General features: G+C 43.1%; 1 protein-coding gene across 2 annotated transcripts in view; it reads left to right on the top strand.

The window, feature by feature from the left end:
• Positions 1 to 23,690, top strand: part of VDR (vitamin D receptor) — an 89,468-nt gene that overhangs the window by 26,565 nt on the left and 39,213 nt on the right. For both annotated transcript variants that reach the window (XM_082212680.1, XM_082212681.1), the window contains one exon: positions 19,618 to 19,689. In XM_082212680.1, coding sequence (XP_082068806.1) covers positions 19,618 to 19,689 — 72 coding nt within the window. The remainder of the gene's footprint in view (positions 1 to 19,617; positions 19,690 to 23,690) is intronic.

The raw sequence follows: 23,690 nt of genomic DNA, 5'->3' as shown, positions 1-23,690 counted from the left end.
CCTAGCTCTGTAGTATAAATAAAATCTCCTGCAGATACAAATAGTCTTAGTTTTGTAGGTCCACCATCTTCCTTTCAGCTGTACCTATTTAGCACCGATCTTCTCCCATCTTTGGCTATGCATCATCTTCAGAAAATCATATAGAATGCCTCTATGCATCTTAAGTCTGTCCCATGTACTTAGAACTAAAGAGGAGGGCTTTACTCCAGAGCATGTAGTGGGGTTCGTATATAGGCCGCAGCCCTGTCACATCTCTATTTAGAAATTAAACTCTGTCCACATCTTTCACAGTGTTCTGAGAGTGTGGTTTTTAAATATTTTAATTTTAAAGCTAATACTTAAGGTTGTTGTCATTCTGTAGCTAAATGTTGTACAGACCTCTGTACTTGTTCAGTTTCACCGCTACTGGCATTCCTTGTTACAAAGATCTCTGGGAAGGATCTAAACCAGAGACTTTGAATAAGTGCTTTTCATCAAAAGAAAAAATGCCAGAGTAGATGGGGAAATGGTCTGACTCAGAAGAAGCAGTATCTTGTACCTGTAGAAAGCTTTAGGTTGAAGAAGGAGGTCCACGGTTGTGCGCACTATAATGGTTTTGAGTAGCAATTGGAGATGGTTGACACCATTTTCAGAACAATCGAAATGTGTGTGGTGGGGTAGAATTGTGAAGAGTGTTGTGAGTGGAGCATCTGTGGACATGTCGTTAGAGGCAGCTGAAAAGCTTCAGGAAAATTGAGAAAACTTGACCACTGGGGTCGCCAGAGGTGTGATTAACATGCTCTATATTAATTTGAAAATATATTTCTTACAAAGTATGTTAAAAGTTTGTGTGCATGGGGTAGTTCCAGGATGCAAAGTAGTGGGTGCAAACAAATTATTTAATGCAAATCTCTTATATGCTAGTTGGCAGCTTACAAAATATCTAGGAATCGGTTGAGCCTCTACTTATATTATTATCTGAATAGATGGCATTGATGACTAGTTCAGAGAAAATATTTTCACATCAATATACCCTCACAATTTGCTTCAAGAGTCTGTTCTGTGATTGCAAAATGTTATTTCACAAGAATTATAGCTGTCATTGAGGCTAAGCATAACTCTCTTAGGCTACAGCTTTGTGGACAATAATATACTATATAGCCAAGCTGAAGAAACTCTCCTAAGAGAAGGCCTAAGAGAATTCTCCTAAGAGAATTTCGTTATTCAAAAGTGCTTATGACCTTCTTGATATTAGCTTAAGTGTGAAGATTCATTGGGTCGCTCCTCCCTCCTTATCCTTTACTTCCTTTGTCAATTATGTCGCAATTGTTTAATTATTTGGTTTAATAGGATGGATCAAAATAGCATTGGTATTGGATAAATTGCCACACCTATTTTTCTGTGTTCACACAGAGGCAAGCATTCTGAATTGTGTGTATGGGTTTTTGTTTGTTTCTTAAACTGTATAAGTTAACATGCCTGGAATAATGGGTACTAGTTTTCATAAAGGGCAAAGGGAGCCCCTGACCATTAGGTTCAGTCGTGGCCGACTCTGGGGTTGCGGCGCTCATCTCGCTTTATTGGCTGAGGGAGCCAGCGTACAGCTTCCGGGTCATGTGGCCAGCATGACTAAGCCGCTTCTGGCAAACCAGAGCAGTGCACGGAAACGCTGTTTATCTTCCCGCCAGAGTGGTACCTATTTATCTACTTGCACTTTGACGTGCTTTCGAACTGCTAGGTTGGCAGGCGCTGGAACCGAGCAATGGGAGCTCACCCCGTCGTGGGGATTCAAACTGCTGACCATATAATAATAATAATAATAATAATAATAATAATAATAATAATAATAATAAATTTATTATTTATACCCCACCCATCTGGCTGGGTTTCCCCAGCCACTCTGGGCGGCTTCCAACTGAATATTAAAAACAGTACAGCATCAGACATTAAAAACTTCCCTAAAGAAGGCTGCCTTCAGTTGTCTTCTAAAAGTAAAATAGTTGTTTATTGCTTTGACATGTGGTGGGAGGGCGTTCCACAGGGCAGGCGCCACTACCGAGAAGGCCCTCTGCCTGGTTCCCTGTAACCTTACTTCTTGCAATGAGGGAACCGCCAGAAGGCCCTCGGCGCTGGATCTCAGTGTCCGGGCTGAACGATGGGGGTGGAGACGCTCCTTCAGGTATACCTAGAATCATAGAATCATAGAGTTGGAAGAGACCACAAGGGCCATCGAGTACAACCCCCTGCCAAGCAGGAAACACCATCAGAGCACTTCTGACATATGGTTGTCAAGCCTCTGCTTAAAGACCTCCAAAGAAGGAGACTCCACCACACTCCTTGGCAGCAAATTCCACTGTCGAACAGCTCTTACTGTCAGGAAGTTCTTCCTAATGTTTAGGTGGAATCTTCTTTCTTGTAGTTTGGATCCATTGCTCCGTGTCCGCTTCTCTGGAGCAGCAGAAAACAACCTTTCTCCCTCCTCTATGTGACATCCTTTTATATATTTGAACATGGCTATCATATCACCCCTTAACCTCCTTTTCTTCAGGCTAAACATGCCCAGCTCCCTTAGCTGTTCCTCCTAAGGCATCGTTTCCAGGCCTTTGACCATTTTGGTTGCCCTCCTCTGGACACGTTCCAGTTTGTCAGTGTCCTTCTTGAACTGTGGTGCCCAGAACTGGACACAGTACTCCAGGTGATCGACAAGTCTTAGGCTCTGTGGTTTAGGCCACCCACGTCCCTACTAGTTTTCATAGGAACATGTGAATTTGCCTTATACTGAGTCTGACCATTAGTCCATCTTAGACCTTGGTGATATATCAATACATTGTCCAAAACCAGTTTGTAGGCCAGATCACGATAACGATTTCATAATTTTTGACCTGGAAATGTATCTCGAATCACGGCTCACTCCACTGGCAGCTGCCAGCACCATGCATTTCATTCCTGGGTGTTGTGTCAGTTTGCGCCCTGCAAGGCCACCCGATGCTTGCTCACATACTGTGTGTGCTCAACAAGAGCTGAGAACCCTGTTTTGTAGCTGCCTGGCTATTGCAGGGACAGAATGGAGGGAGCAGATTACAACTAGGGCTGGGTGATGTATCTCAACTGCTTCTTCTCCATCTTATTTCCTCCTTTCTCCATATTTCACACCTTGTGATATATCAGTATATCACGATATTTAGCTGGTGATGTATCATGATGAAAACCAGATATCACCCATCCCTAGCGTCTAGTTTGATGTTGTCTATACTGAATGGCAGTGGTTATCCAAGATTTCATACAGAGTTCTCTCCCATCCTTACCTGGAGATGCTGGGACTTGAACCTAGGACCCTCTGCATGCAGGGCATATGTTTTGCCACCGAGCTACAGCCCTTCATTTTAGTCTAAGCTTCCATGAAATTCTAAAGGAAGCCTTAGAGCTGAATTAAATATAGGTACTACTTCTAGCCATGCTACAGTCATGCTGAATGGGGTGAGAGGTTGACGATGTGGACTATGCTTTCTACTATATATAGCTGAATGGTAATTCCACCTGTAGCTGGTGTTTGTGGGTCTCTGCTCATCTTGGATTTGTTAAGGAGTGGAGAAGATGTGATTGTAAGTGCCGGCTTTAATTGTGTCCTCTGTTTGCTGTATTAAGCTGGAATACAATACGGTGGTGCTACTTGGCATGGTGCAGTGCCATGGCGGTACAGTTAACAGTATCGTGGTATCAATATGGAAATCATGTTGACTAAGCGAAAAGCTGTGCTTGTGTGGGCAGAGGCAGGAAGCAGTTTCTAGAAATAATGGTTCCAGATAAGAAGTGGAAACCAAATATATTTCTTGCTATTTCTGTGCAAGAGTAATTGGAACTCCTTATTACCGCATTTGTATTGGGCTTCTAAAACATTTACATGGGTGACTTACTTTAATGGCTGGAGCCGGTCTTGTTTAATGTCAACATAATGACATGGAAAACACACATTAGTGATAAACAGGTTTTATCCTGAAAATAGATGTGCAAATTTAAATATCTTCCTCCTTAAAAACAAACAAAAGAACCTCAGCTCTTTGGAAGAAAATATATTTGCTATTAGATTTTGAGGGAGAAGGGGCAGTAGCACAACTCTGCTTAGCCTAAAGGAAACCAGTTCTCTCTCTCTCTCTCTCTCTCTCTCTCTCTCTCTCTCTCTCTCCCCCCCCCCCCCGACCCCACTTCCAATGCATTAAGAGCGTGTGGAGGGATGGACCTCAGTGTAAAGAACTATGTACTTTACAGTACGACAGAACTTGTCCAGTTCCTGACGTGTGCTGGTGGCTTTCTTGGAACATGCATCCTTTCAGTGCCTAACTCAGGGTATTCTATCACAACTTCTGCATAGCTGTGTACTGGGTTAAGTGCTTGTGTTAGCTGGCTATTGGATAAAAACCATTAAGAATAAAATACTTAGATAAAGCAGCCTACACTTGGGTGCAATGTTGTCAGGCAGGCCTGTTTTATTTTTAAATAAATGGATGCAATCTTAAATGTACGTAGCACAGGCCCATAGCAGACACAACACTGGTAAGGAAAGAGACCAGCACAGAGCATTCAGGAGGTCTGAGGTGAAGCATGGTAATGAGGGGAGGGGGATGACATAGAGATTAGGAGTAGATGGCCTGAATGAGGAACTTGTGTGCCTGGTTTCTGAGTTTCACCATTTTTTGTGTGCTTTTCATACTTTTATTTGCAGCCACAGGCCCTGGATCTGTCCCCTTTCCCTCTTTGATAAATTGAAAGCTGGCTTTCTATTGCCAAATCTCAAACTTGCATGGTAAATCACAGGTGAAGTGTTAACTCCCAAGATGCTTCCCAGGCTGCCAGTTGACTAGGCAAGTGATCATTACAGTAAGTTTGTGTGGGTACCTGTGGTCTCAGCCATCCTCCTTCCTTTCTCATTGTGTGAACTGATGCAATCATGGTAGCCTTTCTCAGTGGAAGGAGGTATTTGTTTATGAACATTTTATTTTTTCTGCTTTATATGTGCACTGTGATCACCTACTACTAACTGAATCAGAAATGTAACAACCGGCAAACTTCCTAATCACATTTCTTGAATTAGTAACACTTGCCTATCAGTGTGTACATATCTGTATCATTATCTAGGCTCACAAACTAAAAATAGACTGTTACTTTGCACCATGTATACCTTGGAACTAAAGACAGAATGGAAGGCAGTACTACATGTCAGTGTTTTTAGCAGGACATAGTATTCCCAGTAGCTACGCTGCTTTCTGTACTTGGCAGCTTTACTAAATTCTTCATTTAATATATAGTTACTACTATGCAGTGTCTCTAGGCCAGCTTCACTACATTCTGTAAGTAGAAAGTCTTTAGTGATGTTACAAACCAACAAAGTAAAATGTAGAGTTGATTTTTTCCCCCAACGGATGTTAGCAGAAATTTCAGAAATTATTCCATTCACAATATTAAGCCGCCATCTGGAAACATCTTATGTAGATATTGTATATCAAAGTCTTCTACTCTTGTTTACTACCCTGCACAAAGATGCTTACGTGGAAGACTTCCCTCCCCTCTGCATAAGCAAGGCTTTTGTGCTCTCTTTTATTGAAAGTGTGTACAAAACCATAACTACAAGACAAAATCCAGGAGAATGCACATTTTTCACCTGAGATGTTGATGATGAAAAGTGGAAGCTGTGGCCAGTAATCTTTGGATAGTGTTGTTTTCCCTTGTGCAACACAGCTGTTTTCAGTTAGGAAGCAGAAATACAGATTCTGACTTCCTTTGAGCTGATTCACACATCGCTGTTTGGTATAAAAACATGCAGTGGAATGATGCATACATTTAAATGTTGGGTTTCCCCCCACAATAAATAAAAAACCAGTGATCAGAAAAGGAAGATGTGTGTTGGCACTCTGCATCTTCTAAAAAAGGGTGAATTAATGTCTGTTCATGACAACAGACTTATGATGAGCAGTGGCAAGTACCAGGTCAAAGGTATGTCCAGCAATACATGTTGGACTAGTGATGTACTGAGATATTCATAGAGGTTCTGAAGTCCTGAGGTGGCCCATTTGAGGCAGCCACAGCATAAATGTTGAAGTCCCCCAATACTTCTCTAGCACTACATCTGAGGCTACATCCACCAGCACAGTTAAGGAAGTTGTAATTCAGATGGGTGAATGGTACACTTTAAACATCCCCGTTCTGTCTTTCTGTCCCAACACGACAGAGAAACCCAGAAAGAGTGTGGATTGATCTTCTGGTGAGGGAGATTAATTTTTTTTATGGATGATAGTGACCTTCCCTGCCCTGGCCCTTCTTACCTGGACTGGGGCTATACAGGTGGCCTTATGCTAACCTTGGTTAGCATAGGGCAACCTAGCCCATCAGCCCCCACATCTATTATCAGCTTGTGGATAATAGATGTTCTATTCTGGTTAAACCTGGCATTTAGCAGCAGCAGCAAACTAGAGAGTCAGCTAACCCAGTGTTTCCCAACCACTGTTCCGCGGCACACTAGTGTGCCGCGAGATGTTGCCTGGTGTGCCGCGGGAAAAATTAAAAAATTCGAAAGATTTTTTTTTTAAAAGTCAAATTTTCGATTGGGGTGCCGTCACTAGATGACCCCTGGGGTTCCCTCCCTCCCTCCCTCTCTGCGCCTCCCTCCTCCTCCGGGGAGGCCCTTCCTGGCTCTCGGCCAAGGCTTGGCGGCTGCCACTCACTCACTCGCCCACCCGTCCCTCCATCCCTGCACCCGGCCTCTCCCCCTCCGTCCCCGGTGCGGGGGCTGCCGGGATCCGTAGTCCCATTGCCCTTGGGCTCCGCGCCCGTGCGGGGTGCGCGAACTACGTTTCCCAGCGTGGCCTGGCGGGCCGGGCGTTTTGTTTGAAGCGCTCTTCTCCCGGCCATGGAATGAGCGCAGCGGCGGCGGGCGGGCGGGCAGGGGCTCTTCCGCGCAGACCCCGCACAGCCTGCCTGTGCCCCCGCGGAGATCGGGCGGCAGGATGGAGCCCGGGGATCCCCGCAGAGGCGGAGCAGCGGAGGCGGAGGCAGCCCCCCAGGTAGGGCTGCGTCGGGGGTTTTTTTATTTTTGCAATGCTGCATCCGTGCCGGAGGGGACGCATCGGACTGCGGGGAGACCCCTTGGCGGGCGTGCAAGGCAATGCATGCGTGCAGGCGTTGCATGGAGTGCAATGCAATGCAATGGCAACGCGGCGCCCTGCATGCATGCATGCAACTTCCACCGGCGCTCCGGACTTGGCAGGTGAGGGGGGTCCCCAGTGGGCGGCAGAGAGAGCCGGGAGGGTGAAGGGGAGCCGGGGGGGAGCAGCGCTGCTCCCCGAGCCGAGCCCGGGGGGAAACTTTGGCGTCGTTGCGCTGGGTGTTGGAAGCGGAGGCTGGCGGGGGCCCCTCACCTGCAAAACCTGGTCGCCTCTCATATATTTCGTGCATTGCATTCATCGCCCGCTTTCTCCTCCAAGGAGCTCCCGGGGGCGTGCGTGGTTCTCCCCGTGTTATCCTCGCAACAACAGCCCTGCGAGGTGGGTCAGGCGAGTGGCCCAAGGGAGCACCCAGGGATTGTCCTGGCCAGGTGGGGTGATTTGAACCCTGCTCTCTGCCCGGTCTTCGTCCCCATTTAGCCCCCACATGTGCATGACTGTGCATGACTGAGGTTTTTCCCCCTCGTCTTGGCTATAGTGTGAGTCTGTGCTGTTAATTAATGGGGTTCTGCCTTCGGAGAAGATGAGCCAGCCCTCAAGGAGGTGATTATGTAATTTGCTAGCAATTCATGTCCCTCCCGGCGTGACGCTGCGCGCTGACGTCACGGGGCTGTAATGGTGGTGTGCCTCGAGATTTTTTTCATGAAACAAGTGTGCCTTTGCCCAAAAAAGGTTGGGAAACACTGAGCTAACCAATATCCTCAGATTCTGAGATTAAGTGGCTGAAACAAAAGGAGCAAGGACTGATGTTACAAGCCCCATCATACCTTTACCCACCTCCGTACCTCCCCCAGCCTGCTATCAAAGGGATTATAGCCTGATTCCCCTCATCCCCCTGTCCTTAACCCAGGCACATAATTCCCTTAAACCACCTCTGATCACAGTGATAGAACACAGACAAAGTAGACAGACATAACCATCTCAACCAGAAACCCACCCTAACACATGGGGTGTTGCATACTGATTCTGGAAGTGGTGGATCAGGTGTGCGCTCTTCAGAATTTTGGTACATCAGAATCCTCAAGCATACCTAATACAGGTATATAGTGAACATGACTTCTGGGATTTTTGCCTTGGGCAGATACAGAATTACTCAGAGTTTACCAGAAGGCACTAGTTATCTGCTTGACCTTTGGCACGATGCAGGTCATATCTTCTATAATCATTCCAGCATCAAAGGCTTTCAAGAGTGCTGAAGTAAACACCACGGTGGCAGAGTCCACCAGTCCCTTTAAGAGGATTGAGTTGCATGATCCTGGCAGAGTCCCTGTTAAATAGCACCCTGTAATGTAAGTTTTGGATTTATTGGTTGTGCAGTTGAAACTCAGCATTCCACAATGATTTGCAGTTTTAGCTAGCTAGTAAGCAAGAGGTCACAACTGCAGCTGGGGTTGGTTGATGGCAATGATGGAAGAATCCAGTGAATGATGCAACATCCCTTAAACAAAGGAATATGCATGCTGCGGTTCTGAAAGAGCCACCAACAAGCCGTCCACTTGTAACCTTGGCTGAATAACTCTGGCCTATCATGCAGAGCTGATGTAAGACATACTGAGATATTAATGTGAGGTGATGGGAACACTTAAAAGTGCAGTATAGTTTTGAAGTTACAGTCATACCTCGGGTTGAAGTAGCTTTAGGTTAAGCATTTTCGGGTTGCACTCCACGGTGACCCAGAAGTAACGGAGTACGTTACTTCCGGGTTTCGTCGCTCGCGCATGCACAGATGCTCAAAATGATGTCACGCGCATGGCGGAAGCAGTGAATCACGACCCGCACATGTGCGGACGCAGGTTACGTTCGCTTCAGAATTCGAACGGGGTTCTGGAACAGATCCCCGTTTGCATCCAGAAGTAACACTGTATATTGTAATTATCCCATTCACGCTACTGAGTGAAATGGCAAGAGCACAAGTCTAAACCTCATGCATTCTTCCTGTGCGGGGCATGGAAAGGTGGGGCTTGGATCAATGGGTCTCTGCAGGTAAGCAGTGCCTGCAAAGCACCTTGCACAGCACTTTTCAAATGCCCAGCAGTCAGCTTATTGTTGCTGCTTGCGAAACCCTGTGCTTGGTGCTTTCCTTTATTTATTTATTTAAATTTTCATTTGATTTTTTTTGTTGAGCTTGGTGCTTTCCAAGTGCCAAGCCCAGAGCTTTCAAAGCCACTGCCCAAGGATCTTTGCAAGCTTCCTCTGGAAACGGGCATTTGGCGGGGAGTGAGAGGCAATCCTGGAAGCAGATTAAATTTAAAGCACTTTCAAGATAAACCACTTCTCTGTAGAAGGGGAAATGCTCCAGTTTTAGGATTTTTTATATTTTAGTACCTGGGATTCAGTGCCACAAGGCGGGTGGCATTAGTTTAGATAGCTTGGAGAAGTTAGTATTAGTTGGAATTGCTTTAGATGTCCCTAGTGTAATAGCTGCAACATGAAAACAGTGTGATATTAAGCAAAGAGAAAGCCAACTGGAATAAAGATCCCCAATGTGACAAAATTATTATACAGTGTGTATTTCAAACTTTTCAGTCTTACAAGTCAAACAAAAAATTGTCCTGCACTGCCTTTGCACATGCAAATTCCACCCTAAAATTTCTGTAATCCCAAGCACTGCAGCATAATAGGAGCCAGTGTGAACCCTGGTGCTAGTATAAAAGTAATATTCAGGATCTTGTAGCTGGAACCTGCTCAGCAAGACACAGTTAAGACTGAATAAACAGTTCCACTTTTTCGTAATGTTAAATTGAATGCCACACAAACTGACTCTTGGATTCTCATAAACCTATAATTTGACTACGATGGACAGCTTGAAACAGTTTGCTCTCAAATTAGGACTGTAAAAGAACTACTTATAGTGACACTGCTTCTGTTGATTTGTTTAACTCTCCCAAACAAGTAGTGCCGCTGTGGTCCTCAACAGTTTTTTGAAATAGGTGTAAAACATTTTTAGCAAACCTGAACCACTTCATATTCCATGTACATCTCCATGTCCAGTATATCTGAAGGAGCGTCTCCTCCCCCATCGTTCTGCCCGGACACTGAGGTCCAGCTCCGAGGGCCTTCTGGCGGTTCCCTCATTGCGAGAAGTGAGGTTACAGGGAACCAGGCAGAGGGCCTTCTCGGTAGTGGCGCCCGCCCTGTAGAACGCCCTCCCATCAGATGTCAAAGCGATAAACATCTACCTGACATTCAGAAGACATCTGAAGGCAGCCCTGTTCAGGGAAGTTTTTAATATGTGACATTTTAGTGTATCTTTCATCTTTGTTGGAAGCCGCCCAGAGTGGCTGGGGAAATCCAGCCAGATGGGCGGGGTAGAAATAAATTATTATTATTATTATTATTATTATTATTATTATTATTATTATTTACTGTGGAACAATTATGCGGTCAGTAGTCGTAGTGTTTAATCTCTCTCTCTGTCTGTCTACTAACCCACAGGGTCTGATATACCCCTGTTAAAGTGAATGAGAAACTGAAATGACCAAATGCCTAAGCTAACTGAGGTCAATTCTATCGCAAGCCACTTCACAAAATAAAATAGAGAAAATAACATAGCATTTTAATTGTATCATAAATTATAGTTTTATTTGTTTATACCACTTAAAGAGAACTGGAATAGATTTCTGTCTTCATTTTTTTTTTAAAGAAAAGGTACATTCCTGTGTACAAAAATAAATTAATTATAAAGCACTGCAGTGGTCTGTTGCACTTCTGTAGTAAATTTAATTAGTGTGCAAAAGGAACAGCAATTTTAGGTATTCTTCATTTTAGTTATTGACTAGAATTATGGAACATACCTTCAAATTGACCACAGAGAGGGGTGCACAAAGGAAAAATGGAAAGAAGGACTTTCTCCTCTCAGGGCAATTTCCAGCACTGAACATTATCTGTCATTGAATTGTTATGTCCAAGTGGTTATTGTTTGTTTTGTTGAACCTGCTCTAGACACTAATGTGCAAAGAAAATACTGGAAGTAGACATTAAATGCTGGTGCATTATCCCATTGTTCCTTTTTAAAGCATGAAAAGCGACTTCTGGAGGGGCAGCTAGGCATAACTCACTTATCCCAGAGCCCAGACTGCATATATTAATGTTGGAGAAAATGTGTTATTTCTTGTGGAAAAATCTGTGATTGCTTTTGTAAACAGCATGTGGTTACATGAGACTCATGAGCACATGAGCTGAGGATCAGTACTCCCTTATTCCTCCCATTGACTGCCACCACTAGCTCCACCCACTTTTAATATATTTTTAGACCTTTGTGTTTCCAAATTTTAAAAGTGCCATTGAGGAAATGCTCTTCATGGCTGTGTTTAGAGCTGCTATGTTTTGCAGCTTTCCCCACAGCTTCCTATAGTGCTGTCTTCCCTCTCCCTCTCTGCTGAAGCAGCAGGCAGCTTCATAATATGTTAGGAGAGGCAGCAGGACAGTTACCTCTCTTCAACAAGGCTGCTGCCTTGCCTCATAATATGGAAGCTTGGTATCAAGCCATGGCGGACTGATGGAAGTAGAAGAAGGGGCCATAGCTCATTGGCACACCATGTGCCTTGCAGGCAAAGGATCACAGGTTCAATCCTTCCTCAGCATCTCAAGCAAGGGGATAGGAATTGTCCCCTGCATGAAAACCTGGAGCCGCTGTCTGTCTGTAAAAAATAACAACCACTAAGCTAGATGGGACGCGGGTGGCGCTGTGGGTTAAACCACAGAGCCTAGGACTTAATGATCAGAAGGTCGGCGGTTCGAATCCCTGTGACGGGGTGAGCTCCCGTTGCTCGGTCCCTGCTCCTGCCAACCTAGCAGTTCAAAAGCACATCAAGGTGCAAGTAGATAAATAGGTACCACTCCTGCGGGAAGGTAAACGGCGTTTCCATGCGCTGCTCTGGTTTGCCAGAAGCGGCTTAGTCATGCCGGCCACATGACCCAGAAGCTATCTGTGGACAAACGCCAGCTCCCTCGGCCAGTAAAGCAAGATGAGCGCCGCAACCCCAGAGTCGTCCGCGACTGGACCTAAAGGTCAGGGGTCCCTTTACCTTTACTAATGTAGATGGACCAGTTGGCTGCCTCAGTATAAGACAGTTTCTGGTGTTTCTAAATACTGCCAAAAATACTTCAGTGTGACATTAACAATGGGTGCTCAGTACTTCTACAAAAAATGCAGCACAACAAATTAGTATTGGTAATTTTGTGGGGAACATCTCAAGCTGCATAGGCAAATTTACCTGTTGATTTTCAGTGGAGGGAAGAAAGGAAGAATGGGCGAAGGAACATATTAATGGAGAGTCCAGAGTCCAGAAAGCAATTTACAAATAATTCATAAGTGGTGTTGCTATAAAACAGCTGTGTCTGGAAAATGTCTTTGAAAAACTGGGTCTGAGTGAAAAATACGGCCGATTACTGAGCTTGCCAAAAGCCCCCTAAAGGAAATCACGTTTTGTAGAAGAGACTGTCCACCTGTTGCAGTTGTTTAATATCAAGTTATTTACAGTAATAACAAACTCTCATGGTATTTCAGGAACCTCTCCAGATTAATTCACACTTAGAAACATAAGTGACTTTGAATTGCAAAGGAGGTGTGAAATTCACCATAACCAGTCATCAGTCTTACCTCTTGTCAGTCTCTTTTCATTATAACCTAACAATGGGAAAGGAGCCTTACACTTACTGTAGTACCAGTTACAGATAGGTAGCCGTGTTGGTCTGCCATAGTCAAAATAAAAAAAAATTCCTTCCTGTAGCACCTTAAAGACCAACTAAGTTAGTTCTTGGTATGAGCTTTCGTGTGCATGCATTTTCGTGTGTATCTGAAGAAGTGTGCATGCACACGAAAGCTCATACCAAGAACTAACTTAGTTGGTCTTTAAGGTGCTACAGGAAGGAAATTTTTTTTATTTTGACTTACTGTAGTAGTAATTCTTTGCTGTACTAGTAATTGTTCACATTTACTGCACTAGTTTGCTGTTTCATTGCAGCCCAGTTGTCACACTGAAAGCTGTTTAATAAGCCTTTCACATGACAGCTGTGTTTAAAAGGTTAATAAGCTTCACAGTACAGGAAAAATTCAGAAGTGGCGGGAAAGTGATATAAGTTTATGTCTATTCTTCTTGTTGTTATTATTTTTACTGAGACTGAAAATTGAGAAAAGCTAATAACCTGAAGGAAGGTCCTGAATACTTTGGAACCAGGTTATTGGAAGGAATACCCTCTCCCACTTGAACCTGCCTGTGTTGTGCGTGTCATCGGGGACCTTGTTTCATTTCTCATTGACTTCAGAGGCTCATCTGATGGGAATGTGGGACAGACATTTTAAATTGTGGAGTCCATATTGTGTCACTTCCTCCCCTGGGAGGCCTGATAGACTCCTTTCTTAATGCCTTTTTGATGAGGTGTAAAAGAGAAAGGCCAGGCCTAAATGAATCACAGCAATTAATAAAAAGCGGACCAAAGCAAGAAATGTTTTTAAAGTATTTTTCTTAAAAATTGCCAGGGATGGGCAACATGTATGTCTTGAGGTGTGGAGCCACCACCCAAAGAACCCTGTTTCTGTTATCTTTCAACCTAATATATATAAGCAGGGCTTCGGTAGCTGATTCTAAGGCATGAGCAGGCTCATTCAGGTGGTCCTTCAGATAACATGGTCCCTAACCATGTAGAGTTTTAAGGGTCAAAACCAATGCTATAATTCAGGCCCAGAAACAAAGCAAAGGGGACTTTGTATGGCTTTTAAAAAGAAAAAGAAAAAAGGATTCCAATTAAGGACCAAAAGAACCAGGCCTTTCCAATGAGTAAAATATTTGTTTCCTGACTAGCTGATAATTTTTGCAGGATTGCTATGCCAAATACATATTTATTTAGTCATCAAAAGGGAAATGAATTGTGGATGCTACAATGAAAGGGGACAATTAAATCCTATGCAGCCATAGTAGGTGCCTGTTTGGGAAACCATATAAAAGCTGTATTAGTCATGGCTTAGTGACGTTGTCATAATTGTGTGCCGGGAAAATCCATATGCCTTTTGGTCTTTAGCATTAATATATGTATCATAGTGAAGTATCATGCCATCCTGATTGCAATCCTTATAATTAGCCCATGGTATTTATCTAAGTTGCATCTAGACAGAAATTGTATTAATTACTGGCTGAGACTATCCCTCCTCCTGCATGGCCTTGCTCCCTTAACTATTAAAGACAGTTTCCAAACGACTGGAAATGTGCAATGATAAACATAACAACAACTCTAGGCTTCACCCCACAGATCCTATGTAACATGGGGGTATGAAGAAGCAAAAACGCACACCATCCAACAGTGTGTGGAAGATACCAAACTCCAAGCAGATCTTGCCAGGTCCCTGGAAATTTGAATCAGTGAAACTAGAAGACACCTCGTCTCCCAGATGCCATCATAGCTGTCGACTTTTCCCTTTTCTTGCGAGGAATCCTATTCAGAATAAGGGAATTTCCCTTAAAAAAAGGGAAACGTTGAAACTATAGATGCCATATATAACCAACCTTGAAATTCCAAAACAGTGAAGGGCTTTCACTGCTGCCAGGCCATCCCTTTAGCCATCCAGGAAGGTCACTTTCGGAAGACACCTAGTGCCCATGTGGCTCTGGGCAACTGGAAACAACAGAACATGTCTTTTTTCACTGCCAATACTATACAGATACAGGGTACCTCGGGATACGAACAGGATCCATTCCGGAACCCCATTCACATCCTGAACAGAACGTAAGATGCGACAGCGTGTCTGCGCGTGCGCGGGTCGCGTTTCGTCGCTTCCGCGCATGCACGTGACGTCATTTTGACCATCTGCGCATGCATGAGCAGCAAAACCCGGAAGTAACGAGTTCCGTTACTTCCGGGTTGCCACGGAGTGTAACCCGAAAATACTTATCCTGAAGCATATTTATCCCGAGGTATGAATGTATATGGAAGGGATGCGGGTGGCGCTGTGGGTAAAACCTCAGTGCCTAGCTCCCGTCTTTCGGTCCCAGCTCCTGCCCACCTAGCAGTTCGAAAGCACTCTTAAGTGCAAGTAGATAAATAGGTACCACTTTATAGTGGGAAGGTAAACGGCGTTTCCGTGTGCTGCACTGGTGCTGGCTCGCCAGAGCAGCTTTGTCATGCTGGCCATGTGACCCGGAAGTGTCTCCGGACAGCGCTGGCCCCCGGCCTCTTAAGTGAGATGGGCGCACAACCCTAGAGTCGGACACGACTGGCCCGTACGGGCAGGGGTACCTTTACCTTTACCTTATGAATGTATATGAGCTAGGTTCATCTTGCCTATACATAAATTCCCAGGTTACACAGAACAACTTTATACCTCCCTGCTACTTCAAGATAAAAACCCAGATGTTACATACTCAGTTGCTAGATTCTGCGCTACAATGATGGATTTTCGTCGAAGGATGGTTTGTGCCACAAACTAGGCCCCAAATGCAAGGCCTGTGCCCTTCACTCTCCCTCCCTTATAGTCGCTTTTAACTGTTTGTCCCTGTTTCTATCTTTTTAAGTACCGGTATGTATGATACCTTTACCTTTACCTTTATGTATGATATTTTAATTACTAGTTTTTATTCCTTACTTGTTTTAAGTCTTAAGTGTTCAGTTTATTCGTAGGTTTTATCTTATGCTGGTCTATGACCGAAATAAAGAATCATAGAATCATAGAATCATAGAGTTGGAAGAGACCACAAGGGCCATCGAGTCCAACCCCCTGCCAAGCAGGAAACACCATCAGAGCACTCCTGACATATGGTTGTCAAGCCTCTGCTTAAAGACCTCCAAAGTAGGAGACTCCACCACACTCCTTGGCAGCAAATTCCACTGTCGAACAGCTCTTACTGTCAGGAAGTTCTTCCTAATGTTTAGGTGGAATCTTCTTTCTTGTAGTTTGGATCCATTGCTCCGTGTCCGCTTCTCTGGAGCAGCAGAAAACAACCTTTCTCCCTCCTCTATGTGACATCCTTTTATATATTTGAACATGGCTATCATATCACCCCTTAACCTCCTCTTCTCCAGGCTAAACATGCCCAGCTCCCTTAGCCGTTCCTCATAAGGCATCGTTTCCAGGCCTTTGACCATTTTGGTTGCCCTCTTCTGGACACGTTCCAGTTTGTCAGTGTCCTTCTTGAATTGTGGTGCCCAGAACTGGACACAGTACTCCAGGTGTGGTCTGACCAGAGCAGAATACAGTGGCACTATTACTTCCCTTGATCTAGATGCTATACTCCTATTGATGCAGCCCAGAATTGCATTGGCTTTTTTAGCTGCCGCGTCACACTGTTGGCTCATGTCAAGTTTGTGGTCAACCAAGACTCCTAGATCCTTTTCACATGTACTGCTCTCAAGCCAGGTGTCACCCATCTTGTATTTGTGCCTCTCATTTTTTTTTGCCCAAGTGCAATACTTTACATTTCTCCCTGTTAAAATTCATCTTGTTTGTTTTTGCCCAGTTAAGTATACTAAAGTATACTACTGGGGCCAGGAAAGTTGCTATCTTGACTTCCTGCTAACTTGGAATGCAGAAAGGTGATTCTTGGATGCAGAGTAGATTTCTTGAGTGTTACAGAAACCTATTAGCAGTGTGTGTGTGTGTGTGTGTGTGTCTTGGCATGCAGCTAACCCATTGCCAGTTGTTTGCTGCAAGTGTATGTATCATTCCACTCCCATCACTCCTTTAAAGATTTTCATGGAAGATGCTCCTATGTTACCTTGGGTGGAGTTTTGGAGGCGGCCCGTGAGCTTCTCCAGTTTTAATGCAAGGATTATAAACTATTTAAAATGCTTGTTCATAAGATATTTCAGTAAGAGACTTGAACCCACAACCCTAAGACTTAGAGTCTTACGCTCTAGCAGATTCACCTATTACAGGAAAAGAAGCAGCAGGCCCTGTAGTAAGAGCATTTGAAGGCTTTGTAGATAGCTTTGATCTTGGTCGTGAAAACCTTCCTGTTATCTCTAATGCAATCTGTTTTGATCATGATAGAGAACAAAATTTTACCAGGACCAATATGGCCCAAGGGAAGGGTAAGTGACCTGGAGGTGCTAGAACCAGAACCAGAACTACTTATTAAAGAAGTTGATTAATTGTGCCCTTCCTGGAAGAAGAGAATAGTTGTGTTGTGAGAGTTGGGCCTTTTAAAAAAACACCACCTTAAGTCAAAGCAACATGAATAAGGTGGTTTACAAAGAGTGTCTTCTGATGTTATCTGAAGTACATTTCTACTACATAAGTTCCCCTTCTATTACTTTAAAGCATTGCCAGTCAAATGCAGAAGTCAACTGTGGTCCAATTGATGGCATTTTGGGGAATGTCTGATTGTTCAGGGAATGTCTGATTACTGGACTCACCACAAGCGAGGCCCTGCTTCCTGAAATTGTTAAGGACAGTGTACTAGTGATCTGAAAGGCTCCTACTTTAATGTAGTTCATATCAGCAACAATTAATCAAAGTTTCTGTGGTGCTCTACGTTGACCCAGCTCCTGGGTAGTGTGTTGGCCCTAGAATGGCAGGGCTGGAAGCTGAGAACTTAGGCCAATAACTTTGGTTTTCTTGCACCCAGTGAACCAGCTCAAAGTCTGTTAATGGATGCCAGACTTTGCAAGTGCTAGCTTCAAATGCAAATTTCAATATATCTGGTGGTGGTTGAGGAAACATTGTGCTCTGTGGGACCTGAATGTTACACCCTGTGTATTTAAACATTACTTGGTATCATATTGCCCAGTAACTGAGAGAAAGTGTTCCTTAATTCCAAAATGAGATAGGGCTTTGGTTTTGTGGAGCTGAAAGAGCTCAACAATTGAGAACAGATGCCCCAATTCCTGGCGGAGGCAGTTTGTTTTGCAGTGTGTCTTTTGCAGAAAGATAGTTTCCATACATTTAATCATATCTTTCGGAAAAAAGGATATTTTTTTCCTGTTCAGATTTACAACATTTATTTGGTGTGACCTTTGTGCTATGCTTAAAAAGTAATAATTCAATGTTTGTCCTAGGTCAGAGGTATGATGGATCCAACTAAAATATGCTTAGATTAGTAGTAGCCATCTTGCCTGTCTTCTATCAGGCTTCTTGGTTGTCTGTCGACACAAACTGATAGCATGGTCAGGAGGGATTGAAGTGAGTTAAATTGATATATAGTAGTATGTATATTGTACTGAAAAATAGAGCAGAGTTCTAGAATCTAGATGAAGAATAAGCAGGTGCTTTTTAATGCCATTGAAAGATGGTGCTCTCCATTGACTTACCTGCAAAACAAAAAAGGGGAGAGAGTACTCATGAGAGATGATCCGTACACAATGCATTAATTCCTTTGTTATAATACTTGTTTGAATTTTGTGCTGCTTTTGGAAAGTATTATCATCAAGATGCAGGTAGAAGACTGAAGACTACTTTGTCTTATCAGTGGGTTGCAATAAAGATTTTAATTAAAATTTGCAAAAACATGGGTCTGAAAAGGTCTTCAGATTCCTAGATGCCAGTGTTTTAAATATTTGGGATGAACTTGGTGAAATGAGTCTTGTGTGTATGTGTATACGCAATATGCATACACACAAGCACATGCATGCACACCACATATGTACAGCACACACACAAATACAAACAGCTACAGGATGTTGCCTGAACATTGTCAAAACCTGCTAGCTTGCTGTAGCTTGGCAGCCATGGATATTATGAGAAACCTAAGTCAAATTCAGAGCAGGCTAAGGTAGTAGCATGGGTGACATACCACACATTTTCTACATTACCTACAAATCTTGATTAATTAGCAGTTGGGATTCTTTAGTTGTGGTCCTTGCTTTGCAGGGAATTGCACTAGATGACCACTGGGGTTCCTTCCAACTCTACAATTTTATGATTCTGTGGTTATGTAAGGTAAAATCGGGAAAACCCCTCAAATGCCAGCCTTTACAGAGGCGTGCTGTACTGTTTCCTTATCATTACAAAAATCCTATTTTAAAATACTTATCAGATGAATAGTGAATCTGAGAGATGCTTCAATTCATTGGCATTAGTTTTCTTTTTAGCTGTTAAGTAGCAGTGATCTGAAATGGGAAAGTCTTCCTTCCCTCGCCCCCATAGCAAAGACCCCCCCCCCATGTGTAAATGCAGTTTCTTATTGAAAATTCTTCTAAATTATGTTGTATGCTGCTGGGAATAATGTACCATGTGGTTAGCATTATCTCTATGCTCATACAAGTTCCTGAGAAGCTGTACTGAAATGACACCTTCTGTTTAATGAATCCCATTCGGGTGTGGTGGATTGTTTGCAGAGTGCCACGCCTCACTTTTTAATGTATGTTGCTTACGTCAATAGATGAGAGTTAAAAGCTAGAGTAAATTTCCAAACTCAAAGCAGAGTGTGAGATTACCAAACTGTCTTGGCAGCCGTTGGATATTAAATCAAACTTAAATATTTTTGGGTTGCAGGTGGCTCAATGTCGCAGTTTCAGAACTCGTGGGAATTATACCAGCAGAGTATACAAAATGACCTGGATATTGGTAAAGTATATCACTCCTTTTCAAACTATTTATTCGATTTTATTAAGTTTGTCTCTTTCCCTCGGTCAGCGAAGGGAGAATTGTGTGTTATTAAAATTATGTCATCTTGGCTTTTAAAAAAAATCCGAAGAAAACAAAATAAAAAATAATGTGCTCCTTGAGGCTTGTCTGAACTATCCACTTCTCACATGCATTTTGTCTTGTTTCTCTGCAGATTATGTTGGGTTGGTATCTGATTAAAAAGTAGTGGCATTTCAGATGGGACTAGCTATTTGTTGAAGTAGAAGTGTGCAAGCTTTCAAGTTACATTAATGCTTTTCTAGCAAAGAGACTGACCTAAGGACCAGCATGTCTTCAGTCTTGCCTCTGCTACGAATTCAGGTCACATCCACACCATACATTTAAAGTCCCAAATGATTTCCTCCTAAGAATTATCAGAACTATAGTTTGTTAAGGGTGCTGGGAATTGTAGCTCTCTGAGTGGTCAACTACAGATCCCAGGATTCTTTGGGGAAAGCAGTGCACTTTAAATGGTGTGGTGACCTCTATCTCCTATGACCTGGCATCCCTTTCTCTCTTTCTCTGTCTCTCTTTTGGCATTGGCCATTCATCTGCAAAATGCAGACAACAACTTTGACATGCCTTAACATTTGTTTTGTTATAATCCTAACTGCAGCACTGTAATCAGAATGCTTTGAATACCCTCTGACGTGCTATATAAAAAGTAAACGTTGTTAACATGTGTATCCTTGTTAGGAAGACTGGTGAATCTTGAAGAAGTTATCCATTCCCCACCTTGCTATTCTGCAGAATATCTGTGGAGGATGGGGGGTGGTAATTGAAGTTTATCTTACTTTGGGAGGCAGCTGAGGCAACAGGTTTGGGGATGGGGGAATTGAATTTTGTCCTGATTTATTACATCATGGCTGCTGTTGGGATGGGTTTGGCTACAAATCTAAATACATAGTGTAGTGTTGGTTTCTTATGCAAGTATTTAGTCACATCTCAAACAGGCATGTATGAACACCTATCAGTGAGTAGAGTATTCAAAGTTATTGTTCAGACTCCAAAATCAAGTTACCTATTTGATCATTTAAATAACTGGAAATTTGCAGCTGATCAGTTTACAATGTGTGCTGAAAAACTTACAAATTGGGCTGCTGCCCGTTTGAAATGATTATTTGTCTATATTGGTAACCAGCTTTGCTCTTTCTAGTAGAGCATGAATTCACCTTCCATCTTCCAGATGTATTTCTACACTAGCAATTTACCGGTTCAGTAAGACACCAAATGGATATGCTCCTTTTGTAGATTTTGTTGGCTCCTTTTGTATTTGCTGCCAATATTTAATCAACCCTTAATCAACCCTGAGGAGATAAAACAAAAATATGAGATATTAGCAAAAGCTAATAACAATTTGGAATATTAATCTGTCATCCTGGGTTATATGACTGGCATGGCTTCCACAAGGAACCTATTGCAGTACACCAGAAAAGCCATTTAACATTCTGAGGTGATATTTGAGCTGTTTTATAGCCTTTGTTGGGACACAGGTGGCGCTGTGGGTTAAACCACAAAGCCTAGGACTTGCCGATCAGAAGGTCGGCGGTTTGAATCCATGCGGCAGGGTGAGCTCCCGTTGCTTGGTCCCTGCTGCTGCCAACCTAGCAGTTCGAAAGGACGTCAAGTGCAAGTAGATAAATAGGTACCGCTCTGGCGGGAAGGTAAACGGCATTTCCGTGCGCTGCTCTGGTTCACCAGAAGCGGCTTAGTCATGCTGGCCACATGACCCGGAAGCTGTACACCGGCTCCCTCAGCCAATAAACCGAGATGAGCGCCGCAACTCCAAAGTCGGTCACAACTGGACCTAATGGTCAAGGGTCCCTTTACCTATATAGCCTTTGTTGGGCTAGTTTCAGTTATCTGAATGAAAAAATATATAGCCAGCTCAAAGAGCTGTGCCCCTTTAAGGCTTTAATATCTCATGTTCCATTTATTAAGTAAAATGACTGTAGCAGTCTGTTTTGTTTCTACCCAGCTAACAAAGCACTATCTGACAATCACATTTTGGTTGCAAAATATAATTGTTTCTCTGTCAGTAGTGAAAGCAAACAAGTGATAAATATCATGTTTTAGAAAGTCCCCCTCTTAGCCACCAGCACGGTAACTAAGCAACACTCCTTCCTGCTATCTGAGCATTGTTAAATTTATGAAAGAGGAAAGATAACTTTATTGAATGTTAACGTGCTGTTTCAGATATTAAGTCTAAGTTTTAAATGGAAATAGTGACATTCAAAGGTCAACAGCCCATCATTGATTAGTACAAACTTAGACATGCAGTTAACATAGTAACTAATAAGTGCACTTCCTATTTGGGCAGACTGTCAATGTTTGCCTTACTTGCCAGGGAGTCAGGTTATGTCTGTAGTCAAGAATAAATCTGAATTTCCATTTAAAGTGGAAAAGGGAACTGTTGATTCAGTAAGTTCATCCATTTCTTCTTCTTTTAAATACAGTTTTAAATTCCTCTTAGCCAGACCCAATCAGCAGAAAACTGAATGTAATAAAGGAAGAATAATAGGCTTAAAAGTAAGAATGTGAAGCCCCTGAAATGCATGTCATAGTATAAAGGGTTGTTGCAACTAGATTCTTCTTTCTCAGACTACATGTGATGGTAGCAAACCCACTTGTTTAAAACTGGGTCTGCCCCAACCATGTACAAAGTGGGAGGTGGAAAACCATTTTTAGACCAAAAGAAATTCACTGAAACCTCAGGGCTTATCTCCTCACAGTCAGAGTCTGTCACCCAGGTGTTTTTCTCCATAGTTCCGGAACTGAAAAGCACAAAGTAAGAGTTTAGCTCTTCTCGCTGGCTCTTAACATTCGGAATCCTCCATATATTTTATGTGTGATTGGGCCAGATCTGTGTCTGATTAAACAATTCTGCTAGGGTCACATCATCATTGGAATTCCATCCTTGCATATAGGCACATTTTACCAGCTGAGCATGCCATCCACAAGAGCCTGCTGGGTCAGGCCAATGCCTATTTAGTCCAAGATCCTTTTCTCACAGCCACCAACCATATGCTTGTGGGAAGCCTGCAAGCACATCCTCTTTGCTCTCGCAAAAGAAAAAAAAATTTAATTATACCTGCTGACAGTGACTGTGTCAGATAATGCTATAAAAATTAGTTTCTCTGCATAAAACATATCTGACTAAGCATACAACATTACCTTGTAAACATAAAACATTAGAAAGTAAATAGGAAATTTAAATTACAAGTTTCATCAAGTCCTGATTCATGCTTAGACATCAGCTGCCAACTTGCTCCTTGACCTCTGATGTAGCCCTCACATTTCTCATATGAATACACCCTGCCTGCTGCCTCTGTGACTCTGTTTCACATACCTCTCTAAAGTCTGAGCATGGCAGGGTCACTGTGGAACTTGCATAGTCTCGTCAATGAACTTCTTTACTTCTACTGTAGTAAGTTTACATGTCAAAGGAGGTTCATCTACCCTGTCAGACCAGTCCATCAGCTCCACCAGGGACAAACCACTGGGGTTGATGGAAGCTGTCTTCCTCAGACGTCATCATCTCTGCCCATAAAGTCGATGATCTTTTAGACACCAGCTCTCCTCTCTTCACTGTCATCTGATGATAAGAGTGTCGGGATTATCATTTCGCTGAATGCATACCGTGCTGGGTGCAGGATAGTTGGCAAAACAGCATCCTTGTTTTGCAGCCTTCTTTGGCAGCCTAACTCACCACAGCTGAAACAAGGTGTGATGTGAGCCTTCCACCCAAGCGTGTTTTACTTTGGTGTTCAATCCCCCCAAAATCCTGGATTTTGCTGCAACCTGTGTTATATTACCACACGGTGGTCTATGTGAAGATGAGAAAATGAAACCATCTTAGCTGTTGATTGTTCTGGAAGGGATGTTTATCAATGACATGTATATCATGAATTAAGTATTTTGCTATATTCAAATTGAGTATT

This window comes from Podarcis vaucheri, assembly GCF_965113315.1.
Source record: "Podarcis vaucheri genome assembly, chromosome: 2".
NCBI lineage: Eukaryota > Metazoa > Chordata > Lepidosauria > Squamata > Lacertidae > Podarcis > Podarcis vaucheri.
This window is presented reverse-complemented; position numbering and strand designations above follow the sequence as displayed.